At 39.6% G+C, this 15,777-nt stretch overlaps 1 protein-coding gene across 5 annotated transcripts; it reads right to left on the reverse strand.

Moving 5' to 3' along the window:
- Positions 1 to 1,997: 1,997 nt before the first annotated feature.
- On the reverse strand, positions 1,998 to 14,360 carry map3k14a (mitogen-activated protein kinase kinase kinase 14a). Of its 5 annotated transcripts, none has more exons than XM_032537824.1 (16): positions 14,098 to 14,360; positions 8,302 to 8,571; positions 8,134 to 8,212; positions 7,789 to 8,011; positions 7,034 to 7,408; positions 6,816 to 6,950; positions 6,596 to 6,725; positions 6,032 to 6,160; positions 4,474 to 4,578; positions 4,218 to 4,375; positions 3,975 to 4,125; positions 3,467 to 3,793; positions 3,273 to 3,382; positions 2,810 to 2,948; positions 2,613 to 2,713; positions 1,998 to 2,492 (listed from the first exon to the last, which is right to left on the reverse strand). In XM_032537824.1, the coding sequence occupies exons 1-16, from the start codon at positions 14,159 to 14,161 to the stop codon at positions 2,331 to 2,333; spliced, it is 2,658 nt and encodes an 885-aa protein (XP_032393715.1). In that variant the 5' UTR covers positions 14,162 to 14,360; the 3' UTR covers positions 1,998 to 2,330. The 5 variants fall into 5 exon arrangements, with proteins under 5 accessions (XP_032393715.1, XP_032393716.1, XP_032393718.1 ...); XM_032537825.1 differs by having other exon boundaries at positions 8,302 to 8,565; positions 14,098 to 14,176; XM_032537827.1 differs by lacking the exon at positions 14,098 to 14,360 and adding an exon at positions 10,658 to 10,916 and having other exon boundaries at positions 8,302 to 8,565.
- Between the last annotated feature and the right edge of the window lie 1,417 nt (positions 14,361 to 15,777).

A 15,777-nucleotide genomic window follows, 5' to 3' on the forward strand; every position in this document is an offset into this window, starting at 1 on the left:
GGGGGGGGGGGGGTCATAAGGGTGGAGGAGAGTTTGTCAGACTTGAACGGGGAATGCATTTTAAGTAATTTATTTTTTACTCGGTACAGACAATTGCGTATGAACATTTTGTTTTCTGTCCTAAGAGATAGATTGACAAAAAAATTTGGTTTTCCGTTTTCCATCATTTTTATTTTAGTTTCACTTTGCTTTTCTGATCTTCCCACTCTCTCTATCCACCTCACCATGGTGTCTGTATGCTAGAGAATCCTTCTTCATATGTATTTATGAGTGTTAACTGCTGTAAATTATCTGCTGGCAATTAACGTGTTGAAGGGTGGTCACACTCCATCAAGTTAAAGAGATATTTTTTCAAACAATTATTAGATTTACCAGGAAGATGATATAGACGAAGAGAAATGACAACTCCAATAAAATTTGGGCTTGAACAACCCTTAAATAATTTCTCCCCTTGAATGCACTGCTCAACCTTATTTCAGTGGATGTGCCACAACAAGGACCTGTGTACAAAGTGCAAATTATGCAGTCACATTAATCTAATGTAACATTTAATCAAATGCTCCTTTTGGGCATTCCTACTTACCAACATTAATGTGGCTTCTTATTTGGGAAAAAAAAAATCCTGCCTATGATTGTCTGTGCTGTGAATGTGAATGGAGCCACATCTCACAAACTGGCATTTCCCATAGTGTATGGAAGATGTTATACTGCAGACACAGACAGCCCTGGATTGCTCACAGGTGCTTACCTCACTTCACACATATTCAAAGTACTGTACGTTTACTTGAGATATTCAAACTTCAAAATCTTATCTACACCGAAAATGGCTTTTTATACATTTATTGTTTGTCAGTGCCTTGGTGTTTTTTTTACTATGAAATCACTTTGATATTCTCAAATTTTTCACCTTTTCTATCACATTTGTAAAGCTGAAATTAGTTTCCAGTCCCCCTGAAAATAATTTTGCTGTGGTCTTTGTCTGTTGTAATATGGAAAATAAACCTTTAAACTCTTGACTGTGGCTATGGATATGTATAACGTGGGTAGGAATGAGGATTATTTATATATTAAATTAATCTGCCTTTCATAAAGGCAGTTAAAAGCCCTTAAAAACACTCCGTAAACTGCTGCAGCTCCACAAAGCCGCTAGCATAGCTGATTCTTAGTTTTGTCTAACTGTATTTGAGCAATATATATAAAATGTGTCTTGAGGGAGGTACTGAAGGATATGATAGGATATAGAAATTTGGTAATTTTGTGCTCAACACTGACCAAAACTTTAAGGCAACGCTTTTTTTCTTTTTGTCCCTATTTTTCATGAGCTGAACTCAAAGATTGAAGACTTTCTATGTGCACAAATTATTTCTCTCAAATATCAATCACAAATCTGTCTAAATCATTGTTAGTGAGTACTTCTTCTTTGCAGAGATAATCCATCCACCTCACAGGTGTGTCTTATCAAGCTGCTGATTAGACTGCATGATTATTGCACAGGTGTGCCTTAGGCTGGCCACAATAAAAGGCTACTCTGAAAGCTGCCCCGATGACTGCTAGAGGAAAGGTGGGGGGGGGGGGGTCGTCACTAAAACCACTGAGATTCAACCTTAAGGGCTCATCAAAATCCTTTGCCAATATTATGAAAATCCAGACATTGCAGTCCTTTCAAAGTAACTTCAAGTAAGACAACTCTAGTTCAAGGGGATTATGGATCTCTCATGGTGGAAATGATAATGACAATCTGACCAGAAGATGTCTTATTTTGGACAAAAGTCCAGCAGACTGAATTAATGTTTAATAGCATCTTTAACCTAGAAATAACAATTAAATAATTATATATATATAATGTTACTGGGAGACTGACTTAAATCCTAGATAAAGTAATTAAAATACAATAGAAATGTCCAGTCACTGTGTTGGCTTGTGAACTAATGAACCACTATGGTATAACAGACTAGATTGTGAATCAGGTGAACGTCAATAATGTATCATACACTGCATAGTTTCATATGCCGTTTAATGTCTCTATTTAAACATGCAATAAGAAAGGCTACAACATGTAATTGTCACTGTGGTCAAAAGAGCTCAGTACTATGACTGAGTAATTAGCACTTGAAAAACAAAAAGCTACCCAACAGCGCCTCCCATTACAGCATTTAAATCATAAGACATCATTTGTTAAAAACGTAATTCTGGTAGATTTATTTATTTTTTCTCATGAAAGCATGGTCCCAAACATTGAGACGAATGACAGGAAAATATTTAAAACAATTGCAACAGAAGGCCACATGTACCGAAGGACAGTTAAGATGGAGGCAGAGAGCTGTGTGGCTCTATCTCGTCTCCAGCACTCCGTCTCTGATCCTCCACCTCCAGGCAGAGCTGAAGTCTGGGGCAGGAACACAGTTAAGCTTTAGACCGGAATCCTGCACCTCCTCATCGTGAGCAACCTGCTGACCCTGCTGGGTTTCCAGGGTGAAAACCCTCTCAGAGATCTAAAAAGGCAGAGACACACGTTCAAATTAAAACAGATGTAATCATGCTTTTTACAAACACTGAAACAGAACATTAATAGCTGACTTTAAACACAAGTGTGGGAAGCTCCGAGCCCTCACCTGATCACTGATTCCAGTGGCGATGTGGCCCACCTTCACCCGGCGTGTCTCTCTGATGCGAATGCTTCTCTTGTTGAAGTCTCTGATGCAGACATCCACCCCTGAACCAATCACGGAGCAGAGAGATACATGTTACAGTTTGGTACTACATTAAATAGTTTAACAGATGAAGAGAGACTTTAATGTTTGTATCTCACCTTCAAAGCAGCAGGGTGGTGGTAGCTGTGTGTGACTCAGCAAATCCATACTGGAAACCTGCACGTCTGGCTGACTGTTGTAGGAGAAGACACCAGAGCTAAAGTCGTCTCCTGGGCTCAGGGACCAGCGGCCCGAGTCCTATAATAATGGGTTAAAAAAGAGGAACACAAGCCAAACAGTGGGTCTGTTAATACTTAAGTCACAATGGATGACAACCAACAAAAGTCTTTGTTTAAATGAATCCAATTTGGCAATTTAGACAGGTCAAATTGATGCATTTTTTTAAACAAAATGTTAGTTCTGGGATGACTTTTTAAAGTTTACAACAAAAAAAACCTTCCCAGAACTTGTTTCAAATGCCCTTTTCTGGATGTCTGAGATAAATGATAAGTAAACAAGGGTTTAAGTTATCAATCCAAACGATCATGACCTGAATATACTCTAATATGAATTCTGGGTTACCTTTTTGTCCAATGGTTCCCATGTGGAATAAGGGTCACTGCTAAGACAAGACAAGAGCTGCTCCTGCATCTCAGCAGAGTGCAGCTGGGACAGACTACTCAGGTAGAAATCTGCAAACAAGAAGGAAAACAATGAGTAAGGTCAAACATTTAACACACGAAAGAAAGTAAGCAGAACGCTGAGAGAAACCTCACCTCGCTCCAGTTTCCGTAGCTCAAGTTCAGGCACGGTGGTGATCTTGTTGCCCCTCTTGTGGTTCGGCTCAGAGATCAGCGTTTGTGGACAGAAAAGTGAGTCTCGCTTTGACTCGTTACAACCGGCCTTCTTATCGTCCTCGTCATCGTCACCATCCACTTTCTCAGTCCTCCTCCCCGCTGTGATTACTTTCACAGACTGTTGATGGTCATCCTCCTTGTCATAGATAACGCTGCTGTTGATACGTTGCGGGGAGTCAGGAGGTTTGTTTGTGACATATAGTGGCGCGGTGTAGGGTCCCTTCACTGGGCTGGTGAGTCCTCCCACTGCAATCACACAAACACAACACAGTCTTCAAACTGTAAAGGATGATGCATTGAGGGGCTCATTTCTCTTAAAAATGTTTTACATAGTCATTTACATAGTCTCAGTTTTATTTTATTTTCTATGGCTGTATGTATGGATGCACCGCTTGCATTGATACGAACACTGTACAGGTTTAGTTACCTTCTTTCAGAGCTCTGGCAGTTTTTTCTTTGAGGTCTGATGCTGATGCTCTCTTGGCTGGATCCTTCTTAAGTCCCGCCTTGATGACGTCAGCTGTGAGAGGGCTACAGTCAGGTGGGATCTCCCTCAGAGGCGGAGGCTCGTTTGCAATCTGTAACCATCAGAAAGTCTGATGTGAATACTGGGAAGAGTGGACTGCGCATCGGCGATGAAACAGCGGGGTGTGGTGTCTGTGAAGTATACCTTCAGGTAAAGTCTACAGGTGTAGTATCTTGTCCAAGGCTGACACGCAGTGAGCATGTGCAGTAACATACAGCAGCTGCTCCACACATCTGCTTTGGCTCCGCGGGGTTCCCCTTTTACAATCTCAGGGGCCATGTGGGTCTCTGTGCCCTTCAGATCTGCATTGAATTACATTGGGAACATATTGAATTAATACACCAAAGTGGATAAATGACCTATCTTCTTAACGGAGTCGCTCAAGTTGCACAGTATTTACCTTTGGACCCACTGAGGCTCTGTCCCTGATTGTTGAGCCTCTCTGCGTGTCCGAAGTCACACAGGAAGGTGTCTCTACCGTCCTCCGACAGCAACACATTGTCAGCTGGGGGAAGCAAGCAGAGTCAATGATCCACTGCGTTAGCACTGCTTTCCATGACTTGTGCAGTGTAGTTGTTGATGACATAATTAGAAACAGGGCAGCTGCGCAGACGCAAAACAGTCGACAGACAAAGGAGCAAAGTAAGATGGAAAAATGACGTCACCAAGGGACAGCTGCTGTAGAAAACACTTTAATAATGAATGAACATGGAGTCTAGTAACAAACAGGTAGCAGATAAAGAGAGTTTGCGTCACTACTTTGCTTTTCCTGGCGCATTACAGACACCAGGTGGCGCCTGAGCTGAAACAGCACAATCATGTTTGTCTTCTTGTTTCAGTCTGTTTTGTTTCCTCTAACTTAGTTCTCTTTTTGTTTTTCTCTTTCCTCTTTTTGTATATTTTATTTTCATCTTCTGTCTTTTTTTCTGACTCTGTACTCGCTCTCTTCTCTCGCTAACTACTTCCTGCTCCTCGTCCCATCCCCCTCTCTCTGTTTCGTTCTCCCTTTCCCTCTTGCTCTCCTGATTCTGTGCACATGCGCCGCCTCTGAAGAGCAGCGGTGAGTCACACTGTGGGAAATTCCCAGCCCATAGTCTTCTCCGTGGCAGTCTGGTTTCACAACACAGGTGCTGAGGATCAAATCTACTGTATATGTGACACTTGTGTTCCACACAACAGCTGCACACAAAGACACAAAATCCTCAGTTGAGAACTAAATCTGATTATTCTATTATTCTCTCTCTATGTCTTTGTTTTCCACTAGGTATCACAACAAGTAAAAGTCAAGCTGACACATTTAGTGTTACTGTTATCACTTTTGTGCTAATTTGATCCGTACAATTACGGCTGTGAAAACTCATCTTAAAAGTGTTTATGGGCCGATGAGTCTTTACCTTTACATTTATAGTTTAGATATTTCATCGCTTTACAGTAGATCAAGGAGGACACAATATTTTTACAATCCATTATTAACTTGTAGACAGTAAAGGGAGAAACATTTAGCTTTCACCCATGTGTTTTTTTGGGGGGGGAAAGTATCAAAATCTGCTTCTTGCTTTTATTGTATTTCAGAAAAAACACAAAGTATTTTATACTCTGAAAATTACTCAAATATTTTAGATTGCTTAGGTTACTTTTATGATTAGAATAAATAATGAAGATGGTAACTTGAGGTTAAAACCTAGTGGGTTCAGGACAAAATTAAATAACAATACTACATTGTGTCTTTTAATGTCTGTTTGTCTTTAGAAAACTGTGGGAGGAATTTTTGTTATGACTTAGCTATGTCAAGCATCAGTAACTATGTGGATAAAAGGATACACACCCAAGAGTTCACATCCGTTTCTTTATGACATATTAACCATTCGTGTTTTGACTTTTTAATATAACTCAGATGACACTTTAACATTAGTTTAACTGAAAAAGAAATTGTCAAAATATTCCATTGTATAACATACCTTTAATGTCTAGATGTACCACTTTTTTCTTCCCTAAGTACTCCAGTGCTGTTAAGATTTGCGAGTGGTAGTGGAGACTCAGGTCCTCTGGCAGCCGGCCGCGCTCCGCTATCAGCTGGCCCACAGAGCCTGGAATAGCAGATAAGGTCAGACTAGGATAAAGACTGTGTCTTGTTAATATTTAGCCATTTACAGCATCTGATTCAACTATTCCTTCTGTTATGACCTGGTATTTGATGACAAAGGAAAGGTGTGAGGTATGTCGTTGTGTTTATTGAGCAGGCCCATAACTCTCATAACAGTTGTTTGGTGTAATTTGGACCAAAACACTTCAAGGAAGCTCAACAGTCATATCTGGCGTCCCAGAACCACCCTCTTCCACATCTCAACACTAATCACATCCGTTTTTTGTAATTTTTCTGTAATCTTCATTATTCTCATGTGTTTGCACTTAATTCATCACATATCAACCAACAATTTCCACCCTAACCCTCAATCTTAACATCAGTAGTGAACACTGGCAGAATGTGATGCATGTAAAAGGCAGAAATGAGGCTTGTTTACCAGATTTGTGGTCCATGAAGAGGACAACATTAGGCCCCTCTCTGACCACTCCAAAGAGTTTCACCACACGAGGAGATCTGAGGGCACTCCACGCACCCACCTCCTCACTGTTGAACTTCTTCAGGGCTATCTGTGAGAAGAGGATGGAACAAAAGAGTGAGCACACTTTAGAACTAGGCAGTGGGGAAAAAAACAAAGAGGGCGAGATGCTCTGCGTTACCTTTTTGACAGCAAATTTGAAGCCTGTGTTGACATCTTGAGCACTGTGTACTTCACCATAGGAGCCCTCCTTGATAAACTTTGAGAGGACATACTCCCTTCCTTCCTTGTATTCAGAGTCCACAGGCTGGATTTTCTGATAGAATAAGACAGCCTAAGTTATTGTGGCTGAACATCATTTTAAACCGAGACAGAGAGTAGACTTAAAACAGAACGTACTTCATTGTAAAAGATTATTCCCTCATTGCTGACAGAGTCAGCTCCTGAGAGCTCATCTTCCTCTTCTCTTACATCCCTCTCCACATCTTTGAAAAAGGGCAACGCGTAGCACGGGTCCCCCTGGCTGACGCTGCCCCTGAGGCCAGCAAGAGCCAGTGAACAGTCTCCCAGACTGCTGAGGGAGTCTGAGTCACTGTCCTGCCCATAGGAATGGAGACTGGAGACGGTGGCCCAGTTTAGAGGAGAGCAGCTTGAGCCTGTGTTGTAGATCTGTTGTCTGTAGAGAGAAGGCCCCCTGTCCTGCTCTTCTGAGCTTTCAATGCTGCTACAGCAAGAAGTACTGATGTCGCTTCTCCCTCCAAGAGACGACGACTCCTTAGGACACAAGCAAAAAGCATGGCTGATCAGAATCCATGATGTTTACATTCTCTGGTGAGTTTGCTCAGGGACTAAAAGTTCAAGGCCATGAGAGGCAGCTTTGTCTGAATTCGGTGATTCATTTCCACAACACAGGAAAGCAAATGTTTGCATGGGAATATCTAGAGGACGAGCCTCCGACTGCCAAAGAATGTGGCAAATTATCCTTGAGGATGATTCACAAGGTAAACACTTCTTTCACCTTTTTTTTTTTTCTTTCTTTTCTGCTTTTTGTCTTTTAAGAATACAAAAGTTTACAATGTACCAACCTACGTCTCAATGGTAGTTTCAATAGCTTTTTCCGATGCTACACTCAATGAGATGTGAAGGCTTCTTACCAGGATCCGAACCAGAGAACTTCCACTCTCCTGCTCAGGCACTCCAGAGGGCATTCGATGCCTGTGTCGCTGCTTCTCCTTCTTCTTCTCCAGTTTTTTCTTCCACTTGCGCTTCTGTCTCTTCCTGCTCTTCTTTCTTGGAGTGAGCTGTGCCAATAAGCTGCCCGGCTCCTGTATGGAGGCTGTGGTTGGGCACGCCACATTGTTGTGCTCTGAGGAAATACTGGAGCAGAAGTATGGCGACAATGTAAATTTCAGACATGGCATTAAATAACTCAGTATAGCGTCTTTAAACAAGCATGAATTGTGAAATGCAGAGGTAATGTTGTCAAGGTAATGTCGTACCTGCTGGTGAAGCAGTTCGGGGAGGGAACAAAGCGGTCAATGCAGGATGTACACAACTCTTGGGAGTCCTGGGTTTCACCTGAAGAGAGCACAGTGTTAATGTTACACTCTCTGTCCAAGCAACAGGTATTTGATTTGTACTTCTTTTAATCCTAAAGGCGTAATTACATTCAGCTTGGGCAATGAAGGTTGAGGTCTTCAGTGGCATTTCTCCCACATGCTCTGCAGTCCCATGTGTCAATACTTTGTTAAACAAAGGGTTGAAACGGAAGTCCATTTTGCTGCTCTTCCCCTCCTCTTCCTCCTCCTCCTCCTCCTCCTCCTGATCTGCAGCTGAGCAGGGTGGGTACGACCCCTTTAGCTCAGCTTGGGATGACCCGGAGAAGGGTGCTGTTGAGTTAAAAATTCTTTGCCTCACCGCCATTTCATCTGCTGGATCTGGAGGGAGAGAGAGAACATAAGCAACTGATAAACCAAGTGCTTTCTCTACAATCGTACAAATGACAAAAATCTGTAGTTATAACTCATAATATACGTCAGAACCTCTATTCAGCTCTTTTTGAAAATCTTGTCATTTTTTTTGAAAACCCTGAATGTCATTGTGTTTCTGAGTAAAGAAGATTGATCAAAGATGTTTGCATAATAATGAAGTTTGCTGAACACATGCTGGCTGTATTATATTTGTAAGAGTTTATAATAATAATAATAATAATAATAATAATAATAATAATAATAGGGCTGTTAAAGGAAACCATCAAATCTTTAAATTTGAGAATGGAACACGCAAACGTTTGGCAATTTTGCTTGAAAATGATTTGATCATCAAAATTGTTGCCAATTAATAGTCTGTCAATCAATTAACCAATTAATCAACTGGTCATTGCAGCTGTAGTTTAAAATATTTTAAACAGTATTTTACAGAGGAAATGCAATGGCAATACATTTGCCTCCCTTACAAACTGCGTTTTCAACTGATTATCACATTAAAACTAATTTATTCGGACATTTAGTTACATGTAAGCCAACGCAATGTCGCTGCATCATGTCTATACGGTAAATCACACAGTTGTATCCTGGATGGCCGGCAAACTTAGCCCCGCCCACAACATTCGAGGTTGGGAAGTTTGTTCATAGGTAGTTCATATTCTGACTAAAAATCTGAGTATGACGTCAGGCTAACACAGTTGACCAATGACTGACCTTTAAAGATGCTGTAAAGTTTGTGCTTCTGAAAACCGGTTCCCCATAACGTACTGCAAGACTTTTTACTATCTGCTACTGCTAATGTGAGTGTGATGGTACCTAAAAGGAGGAAAATATTGAAAATCCATATGTGTCTTTTTTTTCCAAATTAAAAGTTTTGCTGACTTTTATATTTTTTTTAGTTTGTTTGTTTGATTCTTAATTTAGTTGTTTATTGTATTTTTAAGGGGATAAAACCACCACCAGGCCTAAACTGAAAATGTCATTTCCAGGATCACTTGTTGTAATCAGGCAAAGCAGAAGAGCTCATATACTAGACTCAACTTAAGATGTTTACTCTTGTCAACAGAAATATGCACACATCCCAATGAAACAATGACACACTTTGTACTGTGGGTGAGTACATATTAATCTGCTGCTTTACAGCTTGTTATAGAGTTTTACATATTTGACTGTGTCAAGTAGGTTCAGGAGGATCATGATGATCACTTCAACTGAAACTCTGAAAGTTTGCGGTGGGGAGATGAGACAGGAAACTCAACCCTGGCCTTGTTTTGACAGTTGCAACTGTGTTGTTAAATGCAAGTACTCTGTTTCACTCTGAGGAACTAAGCTATAGCACATTAGGCCAGGCTGAATTTCCAATGAAGATTTGCACGATTGACTGCAGATGGCTTAGAGGTTATAATCATCAAACCCTGTATGACTGTAAAATCAGTACCTTTAGACACACTCCTTTCATCTCAGCATTGGTGAGATGTATTAAATGCAGTTTTAAAGGCTCAAACTGGGACTACAGTCATCATGTTGTTCCAGTGTGTCGATTACAATTAACTTCTCCTTGTCACTCAGCTTTTATCTTTCTTTATTCTTTCTACAAGTACAGATATTCTTGTTTCAGGTCATACCTTGATAAATCCTGGTATTTACACTGAAACAATCGCATGGCCACTAAAACATTTTCCCAGTAAGTTCTGCACATTCTTGCTCTTATATATACTATATATACAATACTAACACAGTACTACTACAAGTAATAATAAAGGAACACTGACATTATACTATAGTCAAATTTCAATGAAAGCGTATGAGTAGTGTCATTACCTTGTGTGCAGACTTCATGCACTGCAAGATTATCTAGAATAAAGCGATTCAACTGTCACTTCCTTCTTAAAATGCTGCCGGTGCTCTGAAAGCCAGGCGTAAAAACCACACCCCAATGAATTTACGTGGAAAGGAAATAGAGAAAAAGCCACTGCAATAAACACAACCACAAAAACAACTCTGTGTATGTGTGAGGCAGAGGGGCGTGTAGACGTACCAACAGATGCCAATCTGAGCTGCTATCTCTCTCCCGGGTCTCTGCTCTGAATAATCTGCCATCCACATTAGTGAAAGGTGCTGTGTTTGTCTGCCTTGTCCTTCATGTTCTGATTCTCAATAACGTCTCTGCTCAGTCCCCTGCCGCTCTGCTTTCATGCTGGCTCTCAGCCAACAAGGGGAGGAGCTGGCTGACAATGACTTATGGGAAATGCATCTCCACTTCTCCATATTCCCCCCTCCCTGAGCTCCCTCCAACAAGGCTGGCTTACTTGCTCTTCCCTCTGACTAGATTAAGGGATAACGTGTTTGGTTATGCTTTTGATGATCAACTGTGAACTTTGGACAGTTAAAAAGCAGAAAATGAATTAATTAATTTTCCCTAAATTATAATTAGGGCAAAAATATGCATTTGACTGTGCGTGTTGTTAAGAGTTTCTGACCCTGTGCACAGACAAGCAATACTAAATAAAATGCAAAGAGTTGTGTGAACTTTCATGTGCTCTGACATCCTAATGACCATGTGCCCTGTAGTCAGGTAATTTATATAATCTGTCACATGTCATGTCACACCCCCACATACTCTCCACTATATGATATGTCATGAAAATTTCAAACTACAGTTTTTTTACATTCACATTCTGATATGTGGTTTTATGAGGATCTTGTGGAAAATATTTGCCACCAAGAGACTTGGATAGAATTTGGAGCAAGCGTGTGAGCTGTCACATGAAATACGAGGCGTCTTCGTCTATCCAAAATAATCTCACTTGTTTTTAGTTTTTTTCAGCAGCAAAAACAACTTACTCATATAAAAACCACCACAGAACACAACAGGAAATTCAGAATACCACTGAAGAGGCTCCGCCATTAACCAAGAACACAAATCTAAATGCAAGTTGCTCACTGCCTCCTTAGTGTGAAGGAAACACATTGCTGTCATGGCAACAATAACTTAAAGAAGATAAAAGAGGGTAAAATGATTGTAACAGTGACAGAATTAGGATTAGACAATTAGGTTTTTCGTTTTGGCAAAGCGACCGACTGGTTCAAAACGTTTCGGGGGGGGAGTCTAACGAACCCATGTTGCATATTTGTAACAGCAGTGACTCAACTTAAATCAACAGAACCAGAGCTGGATAGTGAGTATAAGCAGCAAGACACAACATGGCTGCTGAACACAGGATAGAAAAAGGTCTGAAGTCTCAAACTTCATCAAATGATAAGGCATATAAAACTGAGAAATACAGTTAGGAATGCAGCGTTCTAGATCTAAAACCATTTGTCGATCGACAGAAAGTTAATCGGAATCTCTTAGACCTCTATATTAGTGAACCGAATATCTTGTTGGTCTGACAAAAAATAATAATAGGTAGATCGATCAATCAATAATGACAAAAGTCATCAGTTGCAGTTATCAGAAAATAGTAAATAAAATGCCCATCACAATTTTCTCAAGCCCAAAGTAATGTCTATAAATTGCTAGCTTGTTTTTAAAAGTTATTCTATTTAAAATGACATAAAACAGAGAAAAGTAGCAATCCCCACAATTGAGAAACTGGAATGAATGTCAACCGGAACGGAATTCTAAACTTCACACACAGATAGATATTTTGGGCGGTTGCATTGGATTACATGAGATTTTACAGATGTACCTAAAAAGTACAGTAGTACACAATAACCATACAACACATGAAGTGTTAATTGTAATCTAGATTTGCAGAGAAATAATGAGCTAAACTCCACAGACAGCTAGTGGCTATATTGAGCCGACTTTTGCTGTACACCCACACAGATTAATGAAATTCCAAAGCCTTTAGTAAGGACAGGGAGAAGGGTCTCAACCTGAAGTTGGCCACAAGAAACACACAGCCAAGAATTCTTCAGGGAAACGCCAGCTGTTTCTCAGGAAAATGTCCTAGTCCTAGACTACATAGTATGTCCAGAAGAAACCATCTGCATACCATGACTTAAAGTTCTCCACACCTCTCTGTGTCTCTTCTTTTCCCTGTTACTTCTATATTAACTATAATGAAGGAATCTATCTGTTAATACTTTGCCCTCTGTCCCTAACGTTTTCTGCAAATTTTTACTCCAGGGTCATCTTCTGTACATCAATTGTGGGTATTTTAAAATGACAATTTCCCTTGACAATATAGGTACGAAGATATAGGCTGTTATTTGATCACAGTTGTGTTCATGTTTTCTTTGTTTAAATCAGTGAGAACTGAATAGTTTGGGTTTTGTTAATCAGACCAAAAACATCAACATGGATTATGGGAAATTCTAATTTACATTTTCACTATTTTCTGACAGTTAATAATAATAAAAAGGTTTCACTGATTAAACTGCAGATTAATTGATAATGAAAATAATCCTAGACTGTCAACATACAAATTTGAAGATTCATCAAAAGCATGAATCACCTACAATTTGACTATTGTGAATGCCAGGATACTATTCCAAATGGCATTAAGCAGATTTAAAATCCATATAACGTTAAGTTTCAGGAAGCCATGGTAGTTTAATTCCAACATGTATGACGTGATATCTGGCTTTAAATGTATATATTATATACTATGTTATTATATGACGTGTGAACTAATAGCTATGTAGTAAACTCTGCTTTAGTGTAGAAGTGCACAAGAGTCGCCCCCTACTTTGAAGGTAATGAGCTGTCTTACAATGTCCTTTCTGCACTTTATTTTATCATGGCAAAGTAGAAAGGACAGCCCAGGGCTATGAATGCAGGGTGGGAAAGCAGCAGGACCCAACATACATGTTAGCGCTGACAAATGTAAAGCAATTAAATCCGGTAGATATGACCTAAAGGCTTATGCCGCCCAACATGAAATAAGCATACAACTACTCTTATGGGGACTTCTAGGGTAAAGTAAGTTAGTAAAGTTAGATTGTTTTCCCTGCCAGTTAATAGGCTATAAGCCTTTCGTAACATAACAAACACAAGCGTCCACCAATTGTATAGTGGCACTGGAAAAAGTACAAGCTGTCGACAGTTGTTTTAATCATAAACATCTGGCGCGTTCAACATGCGTTTTGTAAAAGGTTTTGGTGACATGTACAGTACGTTAAGGTTCCTGCCGAGCCCGTGACAGCAGCCTGCCGTTTACTGTGCCGACCTTTGTTGTGTACAAACAACATATAGCTAATCATAGAAATATACCCTATGTCTACGGGTATTGCTGTATTGTTTTTGGAGAGCGTATCTCTCGCTCTCAGTGTAGCTACTAAATAATAACTTCCTGCTAGCCGCATACACCGCCATTTCACATCAAACTTGGTCCTTTTTTTGCCATTCGTTAAGAAGTCGGAACTTTCCAAATAAGACATCGTCGGCTTAAGAGAGCAGTGAAGACTGGAGGTCCTAAAACTGGTCAACTATTTATTGAACTATAAATGTAACGTAGACGGTTAACTTACCGATCTTCCAATTAGAAGGCGTCGGCCGATGGCGAGCAGACCCGTCTCGAGCTGAAATAATCATTTCCGGTTTTCATTTCAGAGTAACATGTTCGTAGTGTTAGCTACAATATTGGTATCCACAATACCTTGATACAAATTTTTGGCTATTACGATAATTCATTGATTGTTCTGATGTAGTGATCTAGTAAAATGTTTAGCATTTTTGGTAAGGGACAGTAATGTTTTTAATTTGAAGCTAAAATGTTCGTATTTCCTGTTTATAGGTAAACTCTAACTCGGATCCGCTAGGAGGATCGACGTAGTTAGTTTTAGGCACGAGGAGTGGTGATTGGTTAGGATTTTGATAAGAATACCAAGGTAAGCCAATCAAAGGCAGAATAAGGCGGGCCACGAGGCATGTCCTTTGACGTCGCCACGTCTCGCAGTTCCGATCTAGCATCTACATTGTACTCATTGTCACGAACAAGTTGCTGTTAACTCTGGTCTCTTATTTAAAAACACGGGTTCTCTCCTTAAGTATATCATTTGGAATAACACGGACATATTATTCAAAAATAAATCTAGATCTCGTTTAAGAGTGATATTCTATCTGTCAAACAAATGGTCAAGAGAGGGACGTCAGTTTGAAGCAGAGGCGTAATTGTCACTTGAGTTTTTGACACAGATTAATTCCTGAGGAAAAAAAGACAACATGAAAGTAATTTGTTGAGGGAAATTAACCAGTGTTGTAATAATTTGGACCTAAATTATCAAGGGAAAAACAAATTAATGGAGTTAATGGAATGAAGTCCAGTTAGATGAGCTATATCTTAAAAGTGCACAGGGGGCCTTTATAAGGTCAAGAGCGAAATGGATCGAGGCAGGTGAAAAGAACTCTTCATATTTTAGTAGTTTGGAAAAATTAGACAGCACCGAAACTAGTTACTATCTTAATGATAAATGGAATAGAAAGCAAAGATTTTAGAAGTATAGAAAAAGAAGTTTTCTCATTTTACTCCAAATTGTACTCTTCAAATTATTCTGATACAGAGGCTAATTATTTGTTTGATAAAATCAAGAATGTTATCCCATTTACTGATAATTCCTTAAAAGATATTCGCGAGTCAGAACTGAGTATCGAGGAGTTGGATTTAGTTTTTCTTAAGATGAAGTTGAACAAATCTCCTTGGACGGAGGGACTCACGACAAATTTCTATCAATTCTTTTAGAATGATTTGAGAAATTTGCTATTTAAAGTGTTACTGGAATGTATAGGGAAGAAAGAACTGATGTCATCTATGAAACAAGGTCTAATTACTTTGATTCCTAAATCTGGTAAAGACAAGAGAATTTTAGATCATTTGACACCAATTACACTGTTGAATAGTGATTACAAGTTGCTATCTGGACTTGTTGCTACTAGACTAAAGGGAGGTACTGTATGTCGACCATCATTGGTGAGACACAATCCGGCTTTTTGAAAGGAAGGTCAATTCACAATAACATAAGACTTGTTTTAGATTTACTGGAGTACAGTGACATTATTGATGATAGTGGGTTTATTTTATTCTTGGACTTTCATAAAGCATTTGATTTTGTTGAACATCCCTTTATCTTGAAAACTTTGCATCATTTTGGATTTGGGGAGAAATTTAGGAATATAATTGGAATACATAACGGCATTAATAGTTCTGTAGC

The sequence above is a fragment of the Etheostoma spectabile genome, chromosome 15 (genome assembly GCF_008692095.1).
Source record: "Etheostoma spectabile isolate EspeVRDwgs_2016 chromosome 15, UIUC_Espe_1.0, whole genome shotgun sequence".
Classification (NCBI taxonomy): domain Eukaryota; kingdom Metazoa; phylum Chordata; class Actinopteri; order Perciformes; family Percidae; genus Etheostoma; species Etheostoma spectabile.